The sequence below is a fragment of the Tarenaya hassleriana genome, unplaced genomic scaffold (assembly GCF_000463585.1).
Source record: "Tarenaya hassleriana unplaced genomic scaffold, ASM46358v1 Cleome4, whole genome shotgun sequence".
Taxonomy (NCBI): Eukaryota; Viridiplantae; Streptophyta; class Magnoliopsida; order Brassicales; family Cleomaceae; genus Tarenaya; species Tarenaya hassleriana.
The window spans coordinates 2,414,673-2,435,231 of record NW_010966881.1 but is presented as its reverse complement, the minus strand read 5'-3'; the positions used below and the strand labels follow the sequence as shown (position 1 = coordinate 2,435,231).

At 34.1% G+C, this 20,559-nt stretch overlaps 3 protein-coding genes across 4 annotated transcripts; 2 read left to right on the top strand and 1 right to left on the bottom strand.

The window, feature by feature from the left end:
- Nucleotides 1-24: 24 nt before the first annotated feature.
- LOC104823553 (zinc finger CCCH domain-containing protein 59-like) lies at nt 25-2,753 on the bottom strand. 2 transcript variants are annotated; one of them, XM_010555170.2, is made up of 8 exons: nt 2,593-2,753; nt 1,620-2,109; nt 1,339-1,524; nt 1,151-1,252; nt 890-1,036; nt 585-764; nt 402-499; nt 25-299 (listed from the first exon to the last, which is right to left on the bottom strand). In XM_010555170.2, exons 2-8 carry the CDS (start codon nt 2,106-2,108, stop codon nt 164-166), a joined length of 1,338 nt encoding a protein of 445 aa, XP_010553472.1. In that variant the 5' UTR covers nt 2,109; nt 2,593-2,753; the 3' UTR covers nt 25-163. The 2 variants fall into 2 exon arrangements, with proteins under 2 accessions (XP_010553472.1, XP_010553470.1); XM_010555168.2 differs by having other exon boundaries at nt 1,620-2,753.
- Nucleotides 2,754-5,198: 2,445 nt separating this feature from the next.
- On the top strand, nt 5,199-8,949 carry LOC104823552 (vacuolar-processing enzyme beta-isozyme). Its single transcript, XM_010555167.2, has 9 exons — nt 5,199-5,476; nt 6,132-6,296; nt 6,714-6,870; nt 6,946-7,031; nt 7,527-7,726; nt 7,833-7,881; nt 7,955-8,164; nt 8,243-8,449; nt 8,565-8,949. Exons 1-9 carry the CDS (start codon nt 5,255-5,257, stop codon nt 8,748-8,750), a joined length of 1,482 nt encoding a protein of 493 aa, XP_010553469.1. The 5' UTR covers nt 5,199-5,254; the 3' UTR covers nt 8,751-8,949.
- A 7,562-nt stretch (nt 8,950-16,511) lies between these two features.
- LOC104823551 (NAC domain-containing protein 7-like) lies at nt 16,512-19,998 on the top strand. Its single transcript, XM_010555166.1, has 4 exons — nt 16,512-17,026; nt 18,259-18,450; nt 18,556-18,827; nt 19,057-19,998. Exons 2-4 carry the CDS (start codon nt 18,291-18,293, stop codon nt 19,723-19,725), a joined length of 1,101 nt encoding a protein of 366 aa, XP_010553468.1. The 5' UTR covers nt 16,512-17,026; nt 18,259-18,290; the 3' UTR covers nt 19,726-19,998.
- Nucleotides 19,999-20,559: the final 561 nt, after the last annotated feature.

The following is a 20,559-nucleotide window of genomic DNA, read 5'->3' as shown; positions in this document are numbered from 1 at the left end:
TTATGTACTCGGTTTTCAACAGAATGAAAGGAGAAGTTTGGACCAGATTATTAGATTTGTAAGAAGAATCGTCTATTTACAGACAACAGATGGTGAATGTTGTTTACATAATGAATCAAAGAATTAGCAGTGAGGAAAGAATCCGGGAGAGAGAGGTTTGTTCTCAAGCGGCAATTTGGCCACCTAAGCTCCAAACTCTTAGTCTACCACTCCTGTCTCCTGTATAGATCTGACCATCGCCACCGAGGGTGAGTGTCCCCACAGCGTGGGTCGAGAAAATCCTGCCCCGTTCAGTGAATCTGTCACGAGAAACGAGATATGATTGATACGATCAAAAGGCCCGGATGGATGCAATAATGATGTTCCCGATAGATAGATAGATAGATAGATAGTTTACTCACGATGGTAGATCGTACACGTAGATTGTGTTGTTCTCGCACGAGCAGAATATGATGGGTTTGACATCCCCATCAGTCATCCCAAGAAGAGCGCAAACACCCTGTCTCAATTCAAAGCAAATAAAGATAAACTCATGTATATAATAAATCCTCGGAGAATGTGGAAGGGATGTAAAGCTAGCTTACATGTCCAAGTCGGTGCGTAAAAATCGCTTCCAATTCACCGCTCTGGGAAAAAGCCCAAGCCTTTACACTACCATCCAAGGAACCCGATATCAGATACCGATCCCAACATAGAAGCGACGTGACAGTGTCCGTATGCTGCCTCAGGGTCATTGTGCATTGCAATGTGTCAAGATCCCACACCTTGCAATATTTGGTTCAGAAGCACACAAGAATATATCAGATTTCTAAACCCTATTTAGTAATGACCCTGGAAAGATGGGCATAGGACTAAAAACCCACGATGGAAGGAACAGCAAGCAATTTACCTTAATTGTTTGATCCACAGAACCCGAGTAGAGATTCCGACCTCCCACAGTAAAACACACAACTGCACCATCATGGCCCTTGAGAGAAGTAGCGTACTTGAACGGATCCGACTCAGTGTTGCCCTTCCACACCGATATCATTCCAGACTGCCATGCCAGCATGAATAATTTAGTTTACACAGAAAGGGAACTGAGATATTCTATCAATTAACACTGCTAGGAATGTCATTGACATTGCAAAACAAGGGGAGAAATGCTTACGCTCGCCCCAGCAAAAAGCATTTCGTTGGCAACGATCATGGCATGCACCTGACCAACTGGTCCTTCTAGATGAAAATCTTTAGCTGTCTGGACATTAAGGGCCTGGAGAATAATAGAAAGAAACGTGAAACTAGAACTAATATTTCGAAAGATGACAATCAAAAGGACAAAGACGTTATGAGACTAACCTTTACAGCATTTGGCATTCCGATGAAGATCCATCGGCCTTCACTGATTAAGGATCCTGCTTCAGCACCGAGGTTCATCACACGCATACATTGACCTTTGCTGTACTCCCATACTCTCAAAGTACCATCATCGCTAGCAGAGATAAATCCGTCGGAACCCAGTGGAAGGACAATCCCTTTAAGATCCTACATGCAAAAAAAATTTAGTTCTAACTCAATATATACCATCTCCATTTATCAATACTAGAAAATTCAACAAGGAACAAGGACAGAAAACGTACTTTCTTGTGTCCTTCAAGTTCAGCCAGCATCTTGAACCCAGGGCAAGAGCACCAAGAGTGCAAAAAACGGCATTGTTCACCATACTTGCAATTTCCAGACATCCAGTACTTGCAAACATTTCCCTCAGACTTGGGAGTAACGCGGTTTCCTAAACTACTACCACGGACGCTTGAAACAGATGAGTTGTTAGATCCATAGGCAGCATTATTCCTGGGATGGTGCGGCCCACTGTCTGAAATGCTAGAAACAGGTGATTTCTTCGAACCATAAACAGCCTTCTTCTGTGGCTGGTCTTCATCAGGTGAAGGACGGGACTGTTCCCGTGTCCAGACCAAATTCCTGGAACCCTTATAAGGACCATTTCTCTGTCTACGGTAATAAGGTGCACTGGGTCTTCTCCCAACTATATCTGTCGCACTGTCTTGATATCTGTTAACTCTGCAAGTCATCTTCCTGTCTGAGTATTGCTTCGCTGCCCCAAGAGTCATACTATACAAGAGAACATATGAACTTTAGCAGACTGAACCACACAGCGAAGCATACAATGTTCCTTCCATGACGATCCATAATCAAGAAGCACATGAGTTCCATCACGTCAATGGTATCCCACCCGCGAAAACAATCCTGATAACATTCTCAATGAACGCCGATCCTAAATCTTAACGGCACTAAGAACCGAATAATTACTTCCATCCTAAATCCACACAAGCAACAGACGATCTTTCCAGTATTTTAGCGAGAGGTGGAGAAAAATCATGACCTAAAAATCCAATCCAAGGGTCCGATAGTTTCATCCAACAGCGAATTCACAAGCATAAAATCCTAGATACAACAAAACGGAAAGTCCGCCGATAATCCTCGCAAGGTAAAACCCTAACTCCACGGAAAGCCAGACATGGCGGATGACGAGAATTGCGATGAGGCAGAAACCCTAACCGAGAGCAAGATGAAGACATAGCCGGGGAAGCAAACCTGAGATATCAAAACAAGTGACCGAGATCCTCGATTTGGAGGAAAATCCAAACTCAAAGGCCGGAGTAATCGAGAGAAGAGAAATCCAGAAATCGATCGTAGAGATCAAGCAAATCGAAAGCCAAGAAAATTGGAGAGAAAAGGAAAGTTGAGAAACAAGATGAGAGAAAATGTTGAATTGCTGTTCAACGCGGCCGGGAGCGTATATTTATATGTAACGCAAGTATCGATTAAAATTTAATTAATTAATTAATTGACGACGCCGACATTCCTTGTCCGGTTGAGATTTTTGAATTTCAGTGGGGATAACCGGTTTAAGTTTCAAACCGGGAATTATTCCGGTTTATTATAGTAATACGCTTCCTATTCGTATGATTTCAAATTTCAAATTTCAAATTTCAAATTATGATTTTCGCGTTGATCTACTGAATGGTTTTGTATATTCTGAATTAATTTCCACATATTTTGATGTGCCAAAAAATACAAAACACATCTATTTTTAAAACCGATTTCAATTTCCTAATGTATCGTAACGACGTGAAAATTCTTGTCAATTTATCAAGTCACAAAATAAAAAAGATAAATAAAGAATTAAAAATTAAAAGAAAATTTTAAAATAAAAAGTAAAACATTAAAGAAAAAGAACAAAAAAATATAGATTCATATACAAATATATATATACATATATATTCACACATACAGATACATATATATGAATTTGTGAATATATGTATATATTCGTACGTGTGGATATATATCTGTATATATATATATGTATTTGGACGGACCCGATTGGAGATGAAAGGGGGTATATACTCCATTGGTTTGAGTAATAAATTATAATTCTTTTATAAAGTTGATCAACCAAATTTTATAAATACCGCATAGTAAATTATATTTATCACATGATAAAATTAACTTTGCTCTCATTTAGAATTTGTTTTAGATCCACTACTCCGCTACTGTATATATATATGTATATATATATTTATATGTATATGTGTATATGTGTTTGTATAACAAATACGAGATCGAGTTCTATCTCATAATACTCGAAACATTCGAGTTTGGGTATCTAGTTGTACGGTTTTCTTTATATTTTTAGATAGATTTCATCTAATGTTCTTCTTACCAATTTTATATATTTCAGGCTTATATTTGGGGTTTTGTTTTAAAGTAGAAAATCCTCACAAGAGTATGGAGAATATGAGTTTAAATTAGGGGCGGACGCGGACGTTTCAAGAAACCGGTCGGGTTCAAGACGAAAATATATCGGTTCGATTTTTTTGGGTTTAAAAAATAGGTACCAATCGGTTTTTATATTATATTCGGTACGGTTCGGGTTTGATACCGGTTCGATTCGGTTCTGGTTTTTATTAAAAAAAGATATATTTTTTTAAAAAAATTCGGTTTGGTTCGGTTCTAAAAAATTTAGTTCTGTAAAATTAATATCGTTCGGAAATTTAAAACGATTCGGATAAAAAAAATACTGTTTTCCGATTCGGTTCAATTCGATTTTGAAGAACCGAACCGAAATGTCCACCATGATCGTGTGGCTTGACAGATTACACAGGGCAAAAACGTAATTTAACAGGGTGAGCCGCATTGGAAAACCAAAAACTAAAACTGAAGATTAAAATTTGAAAATGATAATTAGAGTAGAGATTTTACATTTAACTTTCGTGGTTAGTGACTAACATTTGTTGTACAGTCACTAACAAAATAAATATCTTATATTTTTGTTATTTTCTCTGTGTATATTTATATCTATAGTCTGACGTTAGATTACGTTTGCGCCAAGGTGGGTCCCACGAGGACCGGAACCTGCATCAGTTTCCGTACGTGTCAAAACCAGGCTTTGCATGTCTTCTGTTTCTGTCGAGATGACACACATCGCCACCGAGTCGTGACTCGGCGGCTTCTCCATCCATCCATCTCTTTTGCTATTTATTTTATTTTTACTCAATTGCCTATTGTGGTTGCCTCGAAAGTCGTCGATTTTGATTATCGGATAGGGTCCAAATAAAAAAATATATTCCATTTAAATGATTTGAAGAAACTGAAGTGTTTTGCCAAATAAAAGTGATGCTGGTCTTAGTCTTAATTATACTTATCATGTGAAAATATAAAAATATAATGGGGAAACATCCCTAATCACTGGTTTTTCACGTATGTTTGCCTTTTATGAATTTTCATAACATTTATGTTTCCAATTCTTTTTTTGCCTTTTTTTGTACTTAATTTATTATGTTAATACACAATGCTTTTTGGTCTAAAATATTAGACGTTTTCAATGTACAATATAGTTTGTTTAAAATCTTTTTCCGAAAAAGAAAATAGATAATGATTACTAGTAGTAAACATTCGAATAACCATAATGGATTTATAAAAAAAAATATTCCCCAAACTATAGAACTATTAGTTGTGAAAAAAAAAATATGCAGACTTCGCTTCTTTTTTCCACCTTTACTTTACTCTTTTCTTTGCATTATATTTTAATTATATAACGCATACAATATTTTCTTTTATAAAAATATTAATAAATAATCGACTAAAGCCTTTTTGGTTCTACTTTTTATTTATAAACACCTTTTTATTCTCCCCACTCTCTATTGCTTATTCCTTCATCCCAAAGAGTTCTCTCTCTCTCTCTCATATCTCCATGGCTATGTCGATTTGCTTCAAACCAGCTCTTTTCCTCCTCTTACTTCTCCTGGTTCGGAGCGAATCAGGCACCGGTCGGGCCGGTCGGTTAGGCCGGTTTATACCGAAAATCGTTATGCCGACGGAGAAACCTGAGCCGGAGGAAGACGACGGTAGCACCGGTACGAGATGGGCGGTTCTCGTCGCCGGCTCTTCTGGTTATGGAAATTACAGACATCAGGTACACATACACATGCATATACTTATTTTTGTATTCGTGTAAATAAATATAGTCTATATTACATACATGGACCGTCATAAATGCTTAATCGGTTCGATTGATTTTGGTATTCCACTCGTAGATGAATACCATTTTTTTTTTCAAAATTGGGAAAAAATAGTTATTCGATATTTACCTATTTGATCACATGCAACCCTTAATTGTTGACTTGATTTATATTAATTTTCTGCTTTTTGCGAGCAATTGATCGCAAAACGAAATTCCAGAAATTAATTTATGATTATTGGAGTAAAAAAATTCGAATTTTTCTAATATAGATTTTTTTTTAATGGTTACAAGAAAGGAGGTCGGCTTATTGTAGCCTTTTTCTCTCTCTAATAAAATTTCTTACCTTTTAATTGCTCTTTAGCACTTCAATGATGGAGATAATTTTTATAATATATATATATTATACGACGTTACACGCAGAATATCCTTGACTGTATAGTCTGTTTTTTTCTTTAAAAAAAATGCATAATTTGTTTTACTAAATTTAATTTAATTTAACTAGACATCTATATTTTCACACACACACACACATATATATATATATATATATGTATGGGAGAAGTATACGTATAGGTGTGACAAAAGTCATATACAAAACGTGATGTAGGCGGACGTGTGCCATGCGTATCAAATACTGAGAAACGGAGGACTGAAGGAAGAGAACATCGTCGTCTTCATGTATGATGACATCGCCGACCACGGCCTCAATCCACGACCAGGCACTCTCATCAACCATCCCCATGGCGATGACGTCTACGACGGCGTCCCTAAGGTACATATATAGTGTACATATTTATACGTCCGGTTATTTCGTTATAATTTCGGTTTAATATATGGTATAGGTCCAGATGATTTCGGTTTATATATATATTTGTTGGGATCAATAAGCCAAAGTGGCGTGCCAGATGGTCACTTGTGTAATACCCAAACAATCGTGATGATAGCGACAAGAGACATTTGGTGCGGTGACGGTCGATTTGGTAGAAATATTTCAATTCTTAATCCTAACGTCGGATATTGATGTATAGTGTTACCGGTTTAATTATAGCCACTAATTTTTATTAATTTTTGCTTTAATTTAATTGTGCCCCCTAAAGTTTACTTGATTTCGTGATGATTAAATTGATTGCAAAATCAGATGGTTAAGTCTAATTGGTCAAATTTAAATTTTTAAAATTTTCATTTTTAGGACTACACTGGGACCAATGTCACGGCCGCAAACCTCTACGCTGTACTTCTCGGTGACAAGAAGGCGGTAAAAGGTGGAAGCGGGAAGGTCGTGGCCAGTAAGCCCGAGGATCGGATTTTCCTGTATTATGCGGACCATGGTGGTCCTGGAGTTCTTGGTACTTCCTAATCTTTAAACGTTATATGATCGTATTTTTCGATTCACATTTACTATAATCTTTGGGACTGATCAGGTATGCCGAAAACTCCGTATGTTTATGCGGCCGAACTCATTGAAACGCTTAAGAAGAAGCATAAATCCGGAACCTACAAAGAAATGGTAAATGTAGTTTTAACCCTTGTTTTTGTTCTCTGTTATATATGATCATCTTTTTTTGTCAAATATATATGATCATCTTGATTCTTCAATTATAATCCTTTGGTATTATAGTTGTATTGTCCACATTCAAACGTTTCCATGCATGAATATATGTCAGTTTCTTAGCCTTGTGTTTGTTGATGGAACAAGTCAGGTTCGGTTTTATTTAGATTCGGTTCTTTCAGTTATAGTAGATTCCATCTTCTTCGATTTCGTTTCGGTTTTTCACTTGACATTCGGGTTTCAATGACAAAGATGTGTATTTCCTAACTAAATTTATATTTTCCATTCAGTTCCTGTCCGTTTTATTCGGGTTTATAGTTGTTCGGTTATAAAAATATTATCGGGTTCAGTGATTACGTTACATGTTATTCGGTTTAGGTCGGTTTGGTTTACGAATAATCAAACCGAATGCAGTCCTTGTGTTGACGAGACCTATCATTATCGAGTATACAGGTTATATACGTGGAAGCCTGTGAAAGCGGGAGCATTTTCGAGGGTATAATGCCAAAGGACTTGAACATTTACGTAACAACAGCCTCGAACGCACAAGAGAGTAGCTACGGAACGTATTGTCCTGGCATGGACCCTCCGCCGCCGCCCGAATACATCACTTGCTTGGGAGATTTGTATAGCGTCGCTTGGATGGAGGATAGGTACGAAAATTTATCATCCATCAATCATTGAATTTCGATTCTTTTCCCAATGTAGAACGATATATGTTATATAATGAATCGGTTCGTTTTCGTGTCTGACGTGCAGCGAGAGCCACAATTTGAAGAGAGAGACGCTAAAGCAGCAATATCAAACGGTACGAAAACATTCGGTTCGGTCGACAGTAAACATTTTTCGGAAATAACAGATCGGTATTTTGCTTAACGTAGGTTAAGACCAGGACGTCAAACTACAATACGTACTCCGGTGGCTCTCACGTTATGGAGTACGGAAACACGAGCATTAAATCCGAGAAACTTTACCTGTACCAAGGATTCGATCCCGCGAATGTGAATATCCCTCCCAATGGATTATGGATCGGATCACGAATGGGAGTCGTTAACCAACGGGACGCCGATCTTCTCTTCCTTTGGCACCTGGTACGCTGTTCGGTATCGCGGTTAACGGTTATACCGGTTTTGTCCAATTTTCTAACACGTACCGGTTTTATTTCACAGTACCAGAGATCGGAGAACGGATCGAGAAAGAAGAGAGAGATCCTCCGGGAGATAACAGAGACGACGAGGCACAGGAAGCATATAGACGCAAGCGTCGAACTGGTAGGCACGTTCTTGTTCGGACCAACCACGGTCAAAACCATCCTAAACTCGGTTAGGGAGCCCGGTTTACCTTTGGTCGACGATTGGAGATGCCTTAAAACGATGGTAAAAGATTCTTCATACTAAATCTTGATTTGAAAGACCATGCAAAGTTTAGGGCTTCGATAGATATGTATAGACGAGGTCATACTAGGGTTCCTGTGCGTTTGCGTTTTCTCAGGTACGCGTTTTTGAAACGCATTGTGGATCGCTAACGCAATATGGGATGAAACACATGAGGGCGTTTGCTAACATTTGCAACGACCGCGTTTCAAACGCGGATATGGAGGAGGCTTCTGCGGCAGCTTGCCGTGGCTACACGGCTCACGAGAGGTGGCAACCGTCAACCACAGGTTATAGCGCCTGAGGTTATATATATATATATATTATATGGGCCTTTGCCAATTTCAATGGTGTAATAATTAAAAAAAAAAGGTGTTTTACATTTTGATAATGTAATATTTAAGATTAAGATGGTGGTTGTGTCGATTGGTTAGTATTATGTTCTACATGTGAATATACGAGTGGATAATGTTTTTGTGTTGGGCAGTTTGCATGTTCTTAAACTTTTTTTCTTTGGTTCTCTCTCTAATAATGTGTAGCTCTATTATTGGACATTGCATTACTAAACTTCGATATATTGAATTTCAATAAGAAAATAAAAACACACAAAAAAGGTATTAGTATACTATATATAAATACACACAAAAGCGTGAGTTGGGCCGTAATATTTTATTTTTCTTAAACTAGAGGCCCAAATAATATGTCCAATGGCCCAAAAAGGCCATCTGTATCCCTTGGTTTTCATTTGAATTTTTTCCATCACAATTACAAAACCTGAATATTTTATCTGAAACATCTGATAATTTCTGTAAGAATTTAAGACAAGAATTTTTTTGTATATTCATTTATATGTGATTTAATGGATAGATACATGATGTACTACATGGTAAAACCTAGAAATTTCGATTTCTTTAAATGGTTTCAAATCCTAATAATATAATTCATCTTATCTTAATCTGCTCCCATTTCTTAATCTTATAATTACCTCTATAATCAGCATCATTACTCCGAAGAAGACATATAAACCAAAGTGCAATCATGCATCCCCCATTTCTATACAATATTACCTTTCTATTATTTTTTTAATATTAATATATAGAGAATTAAAAACATTAGAAAATATATGAAGCCTTGTAATTATTACTCATCACGCCTTTGAGCAACCCCAAGCAGTGAAATCATGGAGGTTGGTGCATATGTTTTTGTGCGAAACAGTTGACCTTTGAATTCAACAAGTCAACTGAAATAGTATTCTATTTTTCATTACTCCGTTGAATATATATATATATTAATTAATTTTCTGTATATTGTGCATTTAGTAATTGGCTTGACACTTATCAACATGTCATGGGGTGGGGTTCACTGTTATGCTATTGCCTAAAGAAAGTGGAAAGGAAATAATAAATGTAACTTTAATTATTAATTGAATTTTGTTGAGTTAGTATTGGCGAATACAGACCATGCGGTAATTCTCTGATTCAATGATTCGTATGCATGAAATAATTAGTCGTTTGGTGCATGGAATAGTAATTAAGGCCATGCAGTATTATTGTTAAAGACTAATAATTATTTATTATGATCTTGTTAACTATTAGGAATTTAAGTGTACAGATATACATTATTTTGTACTAATTGTGATAGATAATTTATGTGGTAACATCATATACGCAAAACATACAAAAAATACACCATATATATCATTTGAGATCAAATTACAATGACATAGTAATCTAAAGAGTGAAATTCACTTTAACTTTTTCGTTTATCTTAAAGATGTAATTAGGACGAAAGTTTAGTGAATAGGGTATTAATTTTTGCATGAGGTTCGAAGTTCGATTTGACCCAACCCAAAAAATAATAGATTTTGAGTCTAAATATCTCGGTCCAAAAATTTTGGATTTTCGAATTGGGTTTAAAAAAATTCAATTTTTTTTAAATTTCATAGAAAAAAAAAACAAAGAACAAATTTAAGCGGCCGACCTGAAACCAAATCCAACCTATAGAACCCAACTTGGGTTTGATCATTTAGGTCCGAAAAAAATCAAATCGTTTTGATTGATCTGTGAATTTACGGATTATAAAAAATAAATAAATTACAATGCCATCAATATATTATATCAAACGTTTAAAGGGGCGACTGGTTGCACCGTCGCCACCCGCAAACGGAGCGGTTGCGATTTCCGGCGATTGCGGGCGATTGAAAAACTGACTGGTTGAACCGCAACCAACCGCAACCGCAACCAAACTTGTGTTTTCTAATCGCAGCTTCCAACTTGCGTTTTGGTAGCGGTTTCCGGCGTTTTGACAAAAAAACTAAAATATTTTTATTAAAAATTATATAAAATATTAATATATATATTGGTGATGATTTTGTTTAGTGTTATGATTTGATATTATTTTTTAGTATTATATTTTAATAAAAAAAATACAATAGTATAATTTTTAGGTTTAATAATGATTATTTTTAATAATTTTTATATATAAAATTATTTTTTTACTTAAAAATAAATTAAATTAATAATATTTATATTTTAAATTTGTTATTTAATTATTATAAATTTAGTAAATAATTTTTATCAAATGATACGAAAAATTTAATTAAAACTATTATACAAAATTATTTTTAAATAATATTTTTTTTGACAATTTATATCAAAACGCAACCGCAACCGTAATGAACCATTCACTTCTAACTGCATCCACCCGCAATCGCTACCAACATTAACTTCTCAACCAGTTAGTATTAATCATTTATAATCGCTATCAAACGTTCTGAAAACGCTGTCACCCGCAACCGCAACCGCTGCGGTACAAACAGTCGAACCCTAAATAGTCCAAGTGTCTTCAGTTAAAGCAAAAAGGATCACCGAGACACATGTAAAATCACATTGTACATAATTTTTTTCTTCGCAGGACAAGACACTGACAAGAGGAACAAACTTCCCCACGTGGTTTAATTTTAGGTATTTCGTAATGATTAGAGTCAAGAGACAAGTTGTGAAGAAAATATATCATCCCATCGAATGGGTTTACGACACGTGGCCATGCGCAAACCCTAGACAAAAAGACCGGTTTTGGACCGCTCTTTTTTTTATGTTTTAATTATTAGAGTTAAGTGATTCATCAGTTATTAATTACTTAATGTGGCATGCTAATTGTAGGTTAAGATAATATAACTTACTATGATTATTAGATGTTAAACGTAGAGATAATTAGGAACTTCTGCCACCTTTGCCATGCGTATGTAGGATAGTATAATTGGCTGTTTCGTAGATTTTACAAAATAGAATTATGTATCAATGGAATATTTTTTTCGCACATATATTTTTGTAAAAATATATCGTGGATAAAACATAGTTCGCGGTCTTTATACAAATTAAAAAATGGAGCAAATATATCTAAATATTTATAAATATGTTAATATAAAATTTCTACCATCTATATATATGTTATAAATAATTATATATACGAGGTATATTTTATATTTGTATCTTGTGGACGGGTTATATAAACGAGGTTTTAAATAAAAGTTTGGTACAAAAGTTTTCGTGAGATATTTTAGGAAAGTCTTCTTGTGAAACTTATAGAAAATTATTACTTTTACCATTTAGCTTTTATCAATGTTGACATAATTTAGAGTGCTAAACATGGAAAACTACAGAATAATTATTTCCATGTCTTAGATATTCCATATATTGCAGGTATACACAGTAGGAGACTCATCGGATTATTTACAAACTATTTGGCTGATTTATTTAACCGAAACACATATTTAAAATTGTGATTATCTTTGCACATTGGATGTTGCGAATATAATTAAGCACTCTACAATTAGTGAATTAAATAAATATATATAGTAGTTTTCTCTATAACAAATTATAATAATTTAATTTCGGTATCAAATAGGTAATTGACAGGAGGCAAAGTCGGACACAAATAGACACTTTTGGATCAAGGTCTTTCCTTTTGCTTCACTTCTATACTTCCTTTCAGCAACACACCAAAGCAAAAAAAAAAAAAAATAGATATTAAGATATTCTCAATTTCCCATAATAAATTTTTTAAAAAGTTTTTCCCTATTTACAATTACAAACACCAAATCTTCACTCCCAAGTCCCTGACCTCAGCCGCAGAACCATCCGATCAACTTACCTAAATCTATTTATAATCTATATATACACACTTAACTATCATAACTTAAAATAAATAAATAAATAAAATCATGCCACTTGGGAGTGATGTGATCGATTACATCATCTTGAATTGTGGAGTTTAATTAATATGTTTAAACCTATATAAAAAAATAAACTATATACATTCCTCGTGAGAATCGATTGGGGCATTATAAAAAATAATCTTACTTTGTTATTTCTACTTCAAGACCTACCCTTGTGACTATGTGATCAATGTGACCGAAATATAGTATGGTCTCATATTGATCTCATTGTTCATAACGTTAAATTTATGATGTTTTAATCAAATTATTAGTAAGATATACAAGGTATGAACATAATGAATTAGTGTGATCACCATAAATTTAACGTTATAATTGATAAAATCAAAATGTGATCATACTATATTTCGGTCACATTGGTCACATGGTCACAAGGGTAGTTCTTGAAGTAGAAATAGCAAAGTAAAGGTATTTTTTATATAATGCCGAATCGATTAGTAGCCTTCAACCTGCATGAAACTTGAACAGAAACATCTATACAAATAGAGGAATGCATTTCATCAAGACAAATCATTCCAAGAAATTAACGACTAAATTAAAATTAGGGTTTAAAAGTAAATGTTAATACTTCATCTTTAGTTTTCATGTTTTTCTCGTCTTGTGTGTATTAAAAAAAATAACCCTTACTAACCATCCTCTGTATATTTGTCTGCATATAAAGGGGAAAATAATTTGTATAATGCAATTATGATGTATTTTTTTTCCCCATATTATGATAATTGGTAGCGTATTTTAACCGGGTAAACAACCCTTTTTTATAAACAAATTTAGGGTTTAAAAAAAAAGATAACGGGATAACGGGGTGGGGCCCACATGACCAACCGGCCTGCAACAGCGGATCGTGAGATTAATGATCGACGGCTAGGTCACGCCCGCCACGTCAGCAATCATTTATATGTGGGGCCCACTCTCAGCGGCTCAATCCCACTACCACAGCTTGAACGGCTCTGAGCCAAGCCGCGTCGAGCTGTACTCTCCCGAAATTTTTGTTTTACAAATAACAAATAAATACGGTCTTTTTTATCGTCGTATAAATAAATAAATAAACGCCATCACCCCCCACTAATAAACCGTCGGTCCATGGGTTCTATAGATATATGGGGTTTCTGTATAATGGTTTATCAAATGTAAACTTTATCTGATATCAAAGTCAAACATTTAATTTTCATGCACACCCTATCGCGAATTATCGGCAAAGATATGTTAGTAATTAGAGATATTAATCGGAACTCCTAAACAAATGTTACCCCTAATTTTGGAGATTATTATGCATTTTTCATTTTTGAAATGAAATTTATAATATATAACGTAATAAAGAAAGCTGTCCTTTTGTTTATATTCCATATTAGATTCATATATATAATTGTTCCGAACCGCAAAACCGAGTTTTCATAAATAATTCGAACTTTTTTTTTTTGAAATATCGAATGTGTATTTCTTTTTAAATTTTATTGATTATCGTCAAAAAGATGAAAGAATAAAAATCATAGAAAGAAACTGTTCTTTCATTAAATCAATAAACAATAATTCACTAATTAAACAGTAATTTATTATTGAAATAAACTCTAAAACTCTAATTTACCTAAACTAGAATCATAATACAATATATATAACAGATAAAAAAAATATTATTGGAATATTTTCAATATTTAGGCTGCACCACTTTCCATGGAAATGTAACTTTTTCCATATATTTTTAACTTAGAAGAATATAATTATGTGAATCTTATGTGAAACAAAAGTTTAGAACATATAGTTCATTTCTGTTGATAAATCAACAATTTATATGTTAATTATTACAATGATCGGGTGAGAAAAACATCACAAAATCTTGAAATTAATATTTTTAAAATGTTACTATAAAACCCCGAGTGTTGGTAATTAATGCAATAGCAATTTTTCAAAATTGATGATGATTAATCTTATTGATTAAGGTCTAGAAACACGATGAGAATATAATATTAAAATATACGACCCTCTTGACTACTGTAACATATTTTCAATTCAAATATCTGAAATGTAAATATAAATAATACTTGAGTGACTCCGTACGTTCGTTTATGTATTGATAGGTTTTGAAAAAAAACTATATTGGTGATAGAAATATTATTTACATATAAAATTATGTATATATAAATGTTTATATGAACTATATACATATACATATACATATTATATGTGTCACAAAAGTAACAATAAAATAAAAATAATAAAAAGTGGGAGGCCCAACCAACGGGAGATCGCGTGCGTATGGAGGTGGAGGACTTTGAATAGTTGTTTTATTGCACCAAATACCACCAAACCCTATGACGCATTTCTTTTAATTCCTAAAATTCACACTTTTCTTTTTTATTTTTTTCGCAAATTTATTTTCCTGTTTTTTGAAAAAAATATTAAAAGAATTGTTGACTAAAGAAAGAAAGTTTGTGAATAAAACATTAAAATATGTGAGGAACGGAATCTGCCCGTACGTCGACGTTTACATGGTGGATGCTAAATAACGTTAAGAATAATATTGTACAAACTTTTAATTCTATTTAATTAGGTAAGAACCCCCCCCCCCCCTGGAATCGATTATAGATTATAAATTCTATAGTGTGTGTGTGTATATATATATATATATATATAAGCGCAACTGATTTGAAGAAGAGGTGCTTCAATGTTTCATCTATGGTTTTTACTTGAAGTTACTTTTAACATACATTTAAAAAATGGGCATTGCAAATATTTCTTCATATTTTCCTATAACTTACAAATGATAGCACATCAACTCACAGATGATGAATTCCCATGAAAGCCAATGGATAACTTTGTAATTATGTCATGGACAATATTCGGAATATGAAAGATTATAAATCTAATTTATTTTAACCAATCAGATAAATCTATTTTTTATGTTAAATATATATATATATATATGTGTGTGTGTGTGTGTGTGTGTGTGTGTGTGTGTGTGTGTGTTGTGTGGTAACTTTTGAAGTGACCACTGACCAATGCAAGACGGTTGACAAAGAATTTACATTTATTTTCGCATCATAATTACCTTCAAAATATAATGTACTCCCTCCTTTTCTAAATAAATTAAAGTTTAAGATTTTTGCACAATTTTTAAGGAAATATAAAAAAGGTCATAAATACTCTTATTAAATTACATTCCCATTACATAGATATTTTAAATCAATGATAAAATTATAAATTTTCTTAAAAATAATTTAAAAAATCTAAAATTACATCTATTTAATAATAAAATATATTCTCTAGAACGAAATTTATTCAGGAGGGAATACCTCTATATATATACACATTATGTATATATTGATTGACTGATTCCATTTTACGGGTTATTCTTCAAGATGACAAGCACTTTGATAATAAGGTATGTCAATTTCTCTTTTGGAAATAGGAGCCACCTTTTTTTATTTTCCTTTGAATTGGTTAATGAATATATATATATATATATATATATTGTAAATATGACTTCTCAAGTCCTTAGAACCTTTTGTTTGAAAAGGAAAAAAAAAGACTACATAAATATCTTCTGAGATATCATCTTCGGTAATTGTGATATCATCTTCATAATATTCATCATAGACTTAAGATATATATATATATACACACACACCTTTATGGGGTAACAAAGCTTAAAAGAACAAGTATGAAAAGAACCTTAATGTAAATTAAGCATCAAAATAATAAGCTCATAAGGTCTCTATCAGGAGCTGGTGGGTACTAATATCTCTCTCTCTCTCTAAATCTGACATGAACCATCTTATCGGCTCCCCTTTTTCACTCCCGAAGCTTTTGCAGCAAATACTCTCTCTCTCTCTCTCTCTCTCTCTCTCTCACTCGGAGTAAAAAGGACAGGAGAGAAACTAAACTTGAGAAGGACAGAGAGGGAAGGGAGAAAGAGAGGCATCCTAATATAAGAGTCTTAGGATCCGGTTGTATACTTGTGTTTTTTTGTCTTGCTTCTTTCATTTTTCTTTCTTCTTCTTCTCCTTTATTTAACCCTTCTCTCCTGCTCTCTTCCCATTCCTCTATCGCCCCCTCTCTCTCTCTTCTCTCGGGATCCGATCTCTGACTATTCCCGAGGAACACTGTCAATCTTTTCGATTCTAGTCACAAATCTTTTTAGGGTTTTTCTCATTTCTCTCTTTGTTCCTTTCTATAGCTATCTCTATATAATTGAAAATCGCACCAAGTGTTCCATTGTACGAGGCTGAGAAGAAGATGAGACAGCCGACCCTCAAGCTTTGTTATAGTCTCAAATACACAATAATCGAAGCTATTTAAGGTTTTCATCTGGATCTGTCCGGCCGGAGAAGGCCCATTTCGAGTTTCCTAAGGTAAAAAAAAAAACCCTAAGTTTCTTGAATTTGTTTTAAAAAAAGGTCGAAACCCTAAGAGCAAATCTTATGTGGAAGTCATGTTTTTTTATTTTCTTGTTTAGCTATCGTTTTTTTTTTCTTTTGGGATATTTCTCGAGATTTTTTTTTCTTTTTTCTTTTCTTGAGATTTGTAGCTTTTCGATCCTCATCACGATTATGATAATCGTCATCAATGTTGCTTACGTTACAAAGCTAAACAAAAAGATGGATTGAAACAAGTTTTCTATATAGCAATAAAATTATTAATACACAAATATATATATATATATATATATATATATATATATATATCATCTCTTGGATAGATCGATCTAGAGATATGGTTTGCCTCTTTACATATAATTCCTAAATTGTTTTTCTCTTTACACACACACACACGAAAATCTCTTCTGAAATAATACGTTTTCTTGATAGTCCATATAAGAGGTTGAAGGATTTTTATTCATTTCTAATAAGTTTTCAAGAAAGATGCCAAAAAATAGGGGAACTTATGTTATATTCATGGATCTGTCATGAGTTCTTGGTGAATTCATTGCTAGTTATTAATTCTATCCCATAAATTTAAATTTTCAGACAGTTTTATATACAAAGGAATCAATTAGTCATTAGAAAATGATTTTAGTAAATTCATGCATCTCATTCAATCAATTTAATCATAGTATGGATTTATTTTTCTCTCCTCTACCTATATATACAACAACTACAGTGTTTTGTTCAAACTCATATAGATACGAAGGAGTTCGATGAAGTTCATCATTATCATATAATAACATATATAATACTAATCGGGGTTATTAAGTCCTATCATTTGTCTAGTGCTATGTGGATTTAAATAATGATGGAACCATGAGCTTCGGATATATATATATATATATATATATATATATGCTTACAGTTCTGATACTAGCGTCGATCCAAATCTTATCATCGACAAAAAAACACAAATCATAATATCTAGAGAATTCTAGGTGTGATCATGCAATACTCTTGTCTCTCTCTCTCTCTATATATATATATATATATATATATATATATGACGGTACGACGTGATTAATCGGAAGTTTGAATAGCGATCAAGCTAGTCAATTTCTGATGGAATTCATATGGTACAATATGCTTTAACCAAATTATAATATGTATAAATCATCCCGACTCTCATTTTAGTTTTTATTGCCATCTCCAACAAGCAGGTTTGGTCCGCCCATTCTTGAAAAGATCAAACATGAATTCATTCTCCCACGTGCCTCCTGGCTTTAGATTTCACCCGACAGATGAAGAGCTTGTAGACTACTACCTGAGGAAAAAAGTGGCTTCGAAGAGAGCCGAAATCGATTTCATCAAAGACGTTGATCTTTACAAGATTGAGCCATGGGATCTCAATGGTTTGCCCAATGATTTAGATCTATGTATCTCTTGTTCTTTAATTGACCCCCCCCCCCCTTTGATCTATAGTTTGGAATTGTTCTTTTGTTTGTTTTTGGGAATAGACTTGTGCAGGATAGGGAACGAAGAGCAAAACGAATGGTATTTCTTCAGCCACAAGGACAAGAAGTATCCGACAGGAACAAGAACCAACAGAGCAACGAAAGCCGGGTTCTGGAAAGCCACCGGAAGAGACAAGGCTATCTACTTAAGGCACAGTCTTATCGGTATGAGGAAAACCCTTGTGTTTTACAAAGGAAGAGCCCCAAATGGACAGAAATCCGATTGGATAATGCACGAATACCGGTTGGAAACCAACGAAAACGGAACGTCTCAGGTATATATATCGATCCAAACTACTAGACCTTTCTTGCCATAAACATATATACTTGCATTGTAAGATGGATCTTCCTATAGAAAATGTAGTAGCCTCTCAAACCAATTTTATGATTCAAACATCACATATATGTATATAGATATATACCATTCGCCTATTCCAATATGGGATTAGAGGCATATATGCATATGAAAGCTCAATGATTTTGTGAATGTTATAATTTTGGCAGGAAGAAGGATGGGTGGTGTGTAGGGTGTTTAAGAAGAGAATGGCGGCCGTGAGGAAAATGGGAGACTACGAGACATCTCCCTCTCATTGGTATGAGGATCAGCTCTCCTTCATGGCCTCGGAGTTCGAAACTAATTCTCCACGGCGAATTCTCTCGAGTCCTTATCCCTCTGCTTACCCTCTCCACAACCCTAACTTGCAATGCAAGCAAGAGCTCGAGCTGCAGCACTACAATCATCATCATCATCATCATCTGCTTCATGAACCTTTGTTCCTCCAACTACCTCAGCTCGAGAGCCCTAAATTCCAACAACCTAACAGTAACTGCAGCTCTCTTCCTCTCCGGACAAGCAATGAAAGCGGTGATAATGCTGCTAACTTTCAGCCGACGAATCTCGGGCAGGAGGAACGGATGGATCAAGGACAGCAAAGTCTCGGCTCTCTATACGTGAATAGAGAAAATGGGCAAGCCGTGACCGATTGGAGGGTGCTCGATAAATTCGTTGCTTCGCAGCTAAGCAACGAAGAGGCTTGTGCTTCAGCTCAGAACAATGCCAATGATCAAGTTGACGATGAGGGAATGAACTTGTCGGAGAACGAAACAAAGAGGGTTTCTGAGATGGGGCAAGAGTTTGCTGCTTCGAGCTGCCAAATCGATCCGTGGAAGTGACCAAAGAGATAAAATAAAAAAGATGACGAAATTCAGAAGATATTATATAACGTTGCGTATATATATACATGCATATATATATATATGACAAGACGCACACTGATCGTGTGTAGATCATGGTGGCACAGATTATAATTAAGGATGAAACGGTAGAAAACTTGGAGTATCTACCGGATTCTTGAGGTTCTGTATATAATAAAACCGAAACTGTTATATTGTTTTCATACGATTTTTACTATATATCATTGAAAACTATGTTATATGCTTTCTGTACGTATATCTTTTGTATTCGTTATAACCAAAAGAACACATATCTGTCTATGATTTGAACACAAATATACGAAAAATTATCGAACTGATTTTCGTAAGCGTAAATTTGTCGATCGCAAGCTAATTGTCTATATATGATTGGGTTTTGTTTGTGAAAATATTAACATGCAGAAAATATTATCTTTATCCAAATTTGAAAAATTGGAGCGTGGTAACAAATTACGAACATTGTGCCACGTACGTAGATCGAAATGTAATTAAGCCTAATTATTTTTTACGAATGCAAGCATATTTTAAAGCATAGTGTTCGCCAAACTTTTAATGTTTTAGAACGTATAAATACGTAGATATACACATATTATATATATATATATATGTAAATGCTCGAGTAATTAATTTACGGATGAATATGCGTGTGTGTGTATATATATATACACACTCTCATCAATGAATATACACACGCATATTCATCCGTAAATTAATTACTTGAGCATTTACATAATAATTCAAGACCTTCAAACAATGGAGAACTAGATGATTTTTTTAACCCAATAAAATAATTCA

Coding starts and splice junctions, on each gene's coding strand:
- LOC104823552 (XM_010555167.2), top strand. CDS start 5,255: ATGGCTATGTCGATTTGCTTCAAACCAGCTCTTTTCCTCCTCTTACTT. Junction 5,477..6,131: donor ATGGAAATTACAGACATCAG/GTACACATACAC, acceptor AACGTGATGTAG/GCGGACGTGTGCCATGCGTA. Junction 8,450..8,564: donor GGAGATGCCTTAAAACGATG/GTAAAAGATTCT, acceptor GCGTTTTCTCAG/GTACGCGTTTTTGAAACGCA.
- LOC104823553 (XM_010555168.2), bottom strand. CDS start 2,108: ATGACTCTTGGGGCAGCGAAGCAATACTCAGACAGGAAGATGACTTGC. Junction 1,525..1,619: donor AACTTGAAGGACACAAGAAA/GTACGTTTTCTG, acceptor TTTTGCATGTAG/GATCTTAAAGGGATTGTCCT. Junction 300..401: donor TACGTGTACGATCTACCATC/GTGAGTAAACTA, acceptor TTCTCGTGACAG/ATTCACTGAACGGGGCAGGA.
- LOC104823551 (XM_010555166.1), top strand. CDS start 18,291: ATGAATTCATTCTCCCACGTGCCTCCTGGCTTTAGATTTCACCCGACA. Junction 18,451..18,555: donor TGAGCCATGGGATCTCAATG/GTTTGCCCAATG, acceptor TTTTGGGAATAG/ACTTGTGCAGGATAGGGAAC. Junction 18,828..19,056: donor ACGAAAACGGAACGTCTCAG/GTATATATATCG, acceptor TAATTTTGGCAG/GAAGAAGGATGGGTGGTGTG.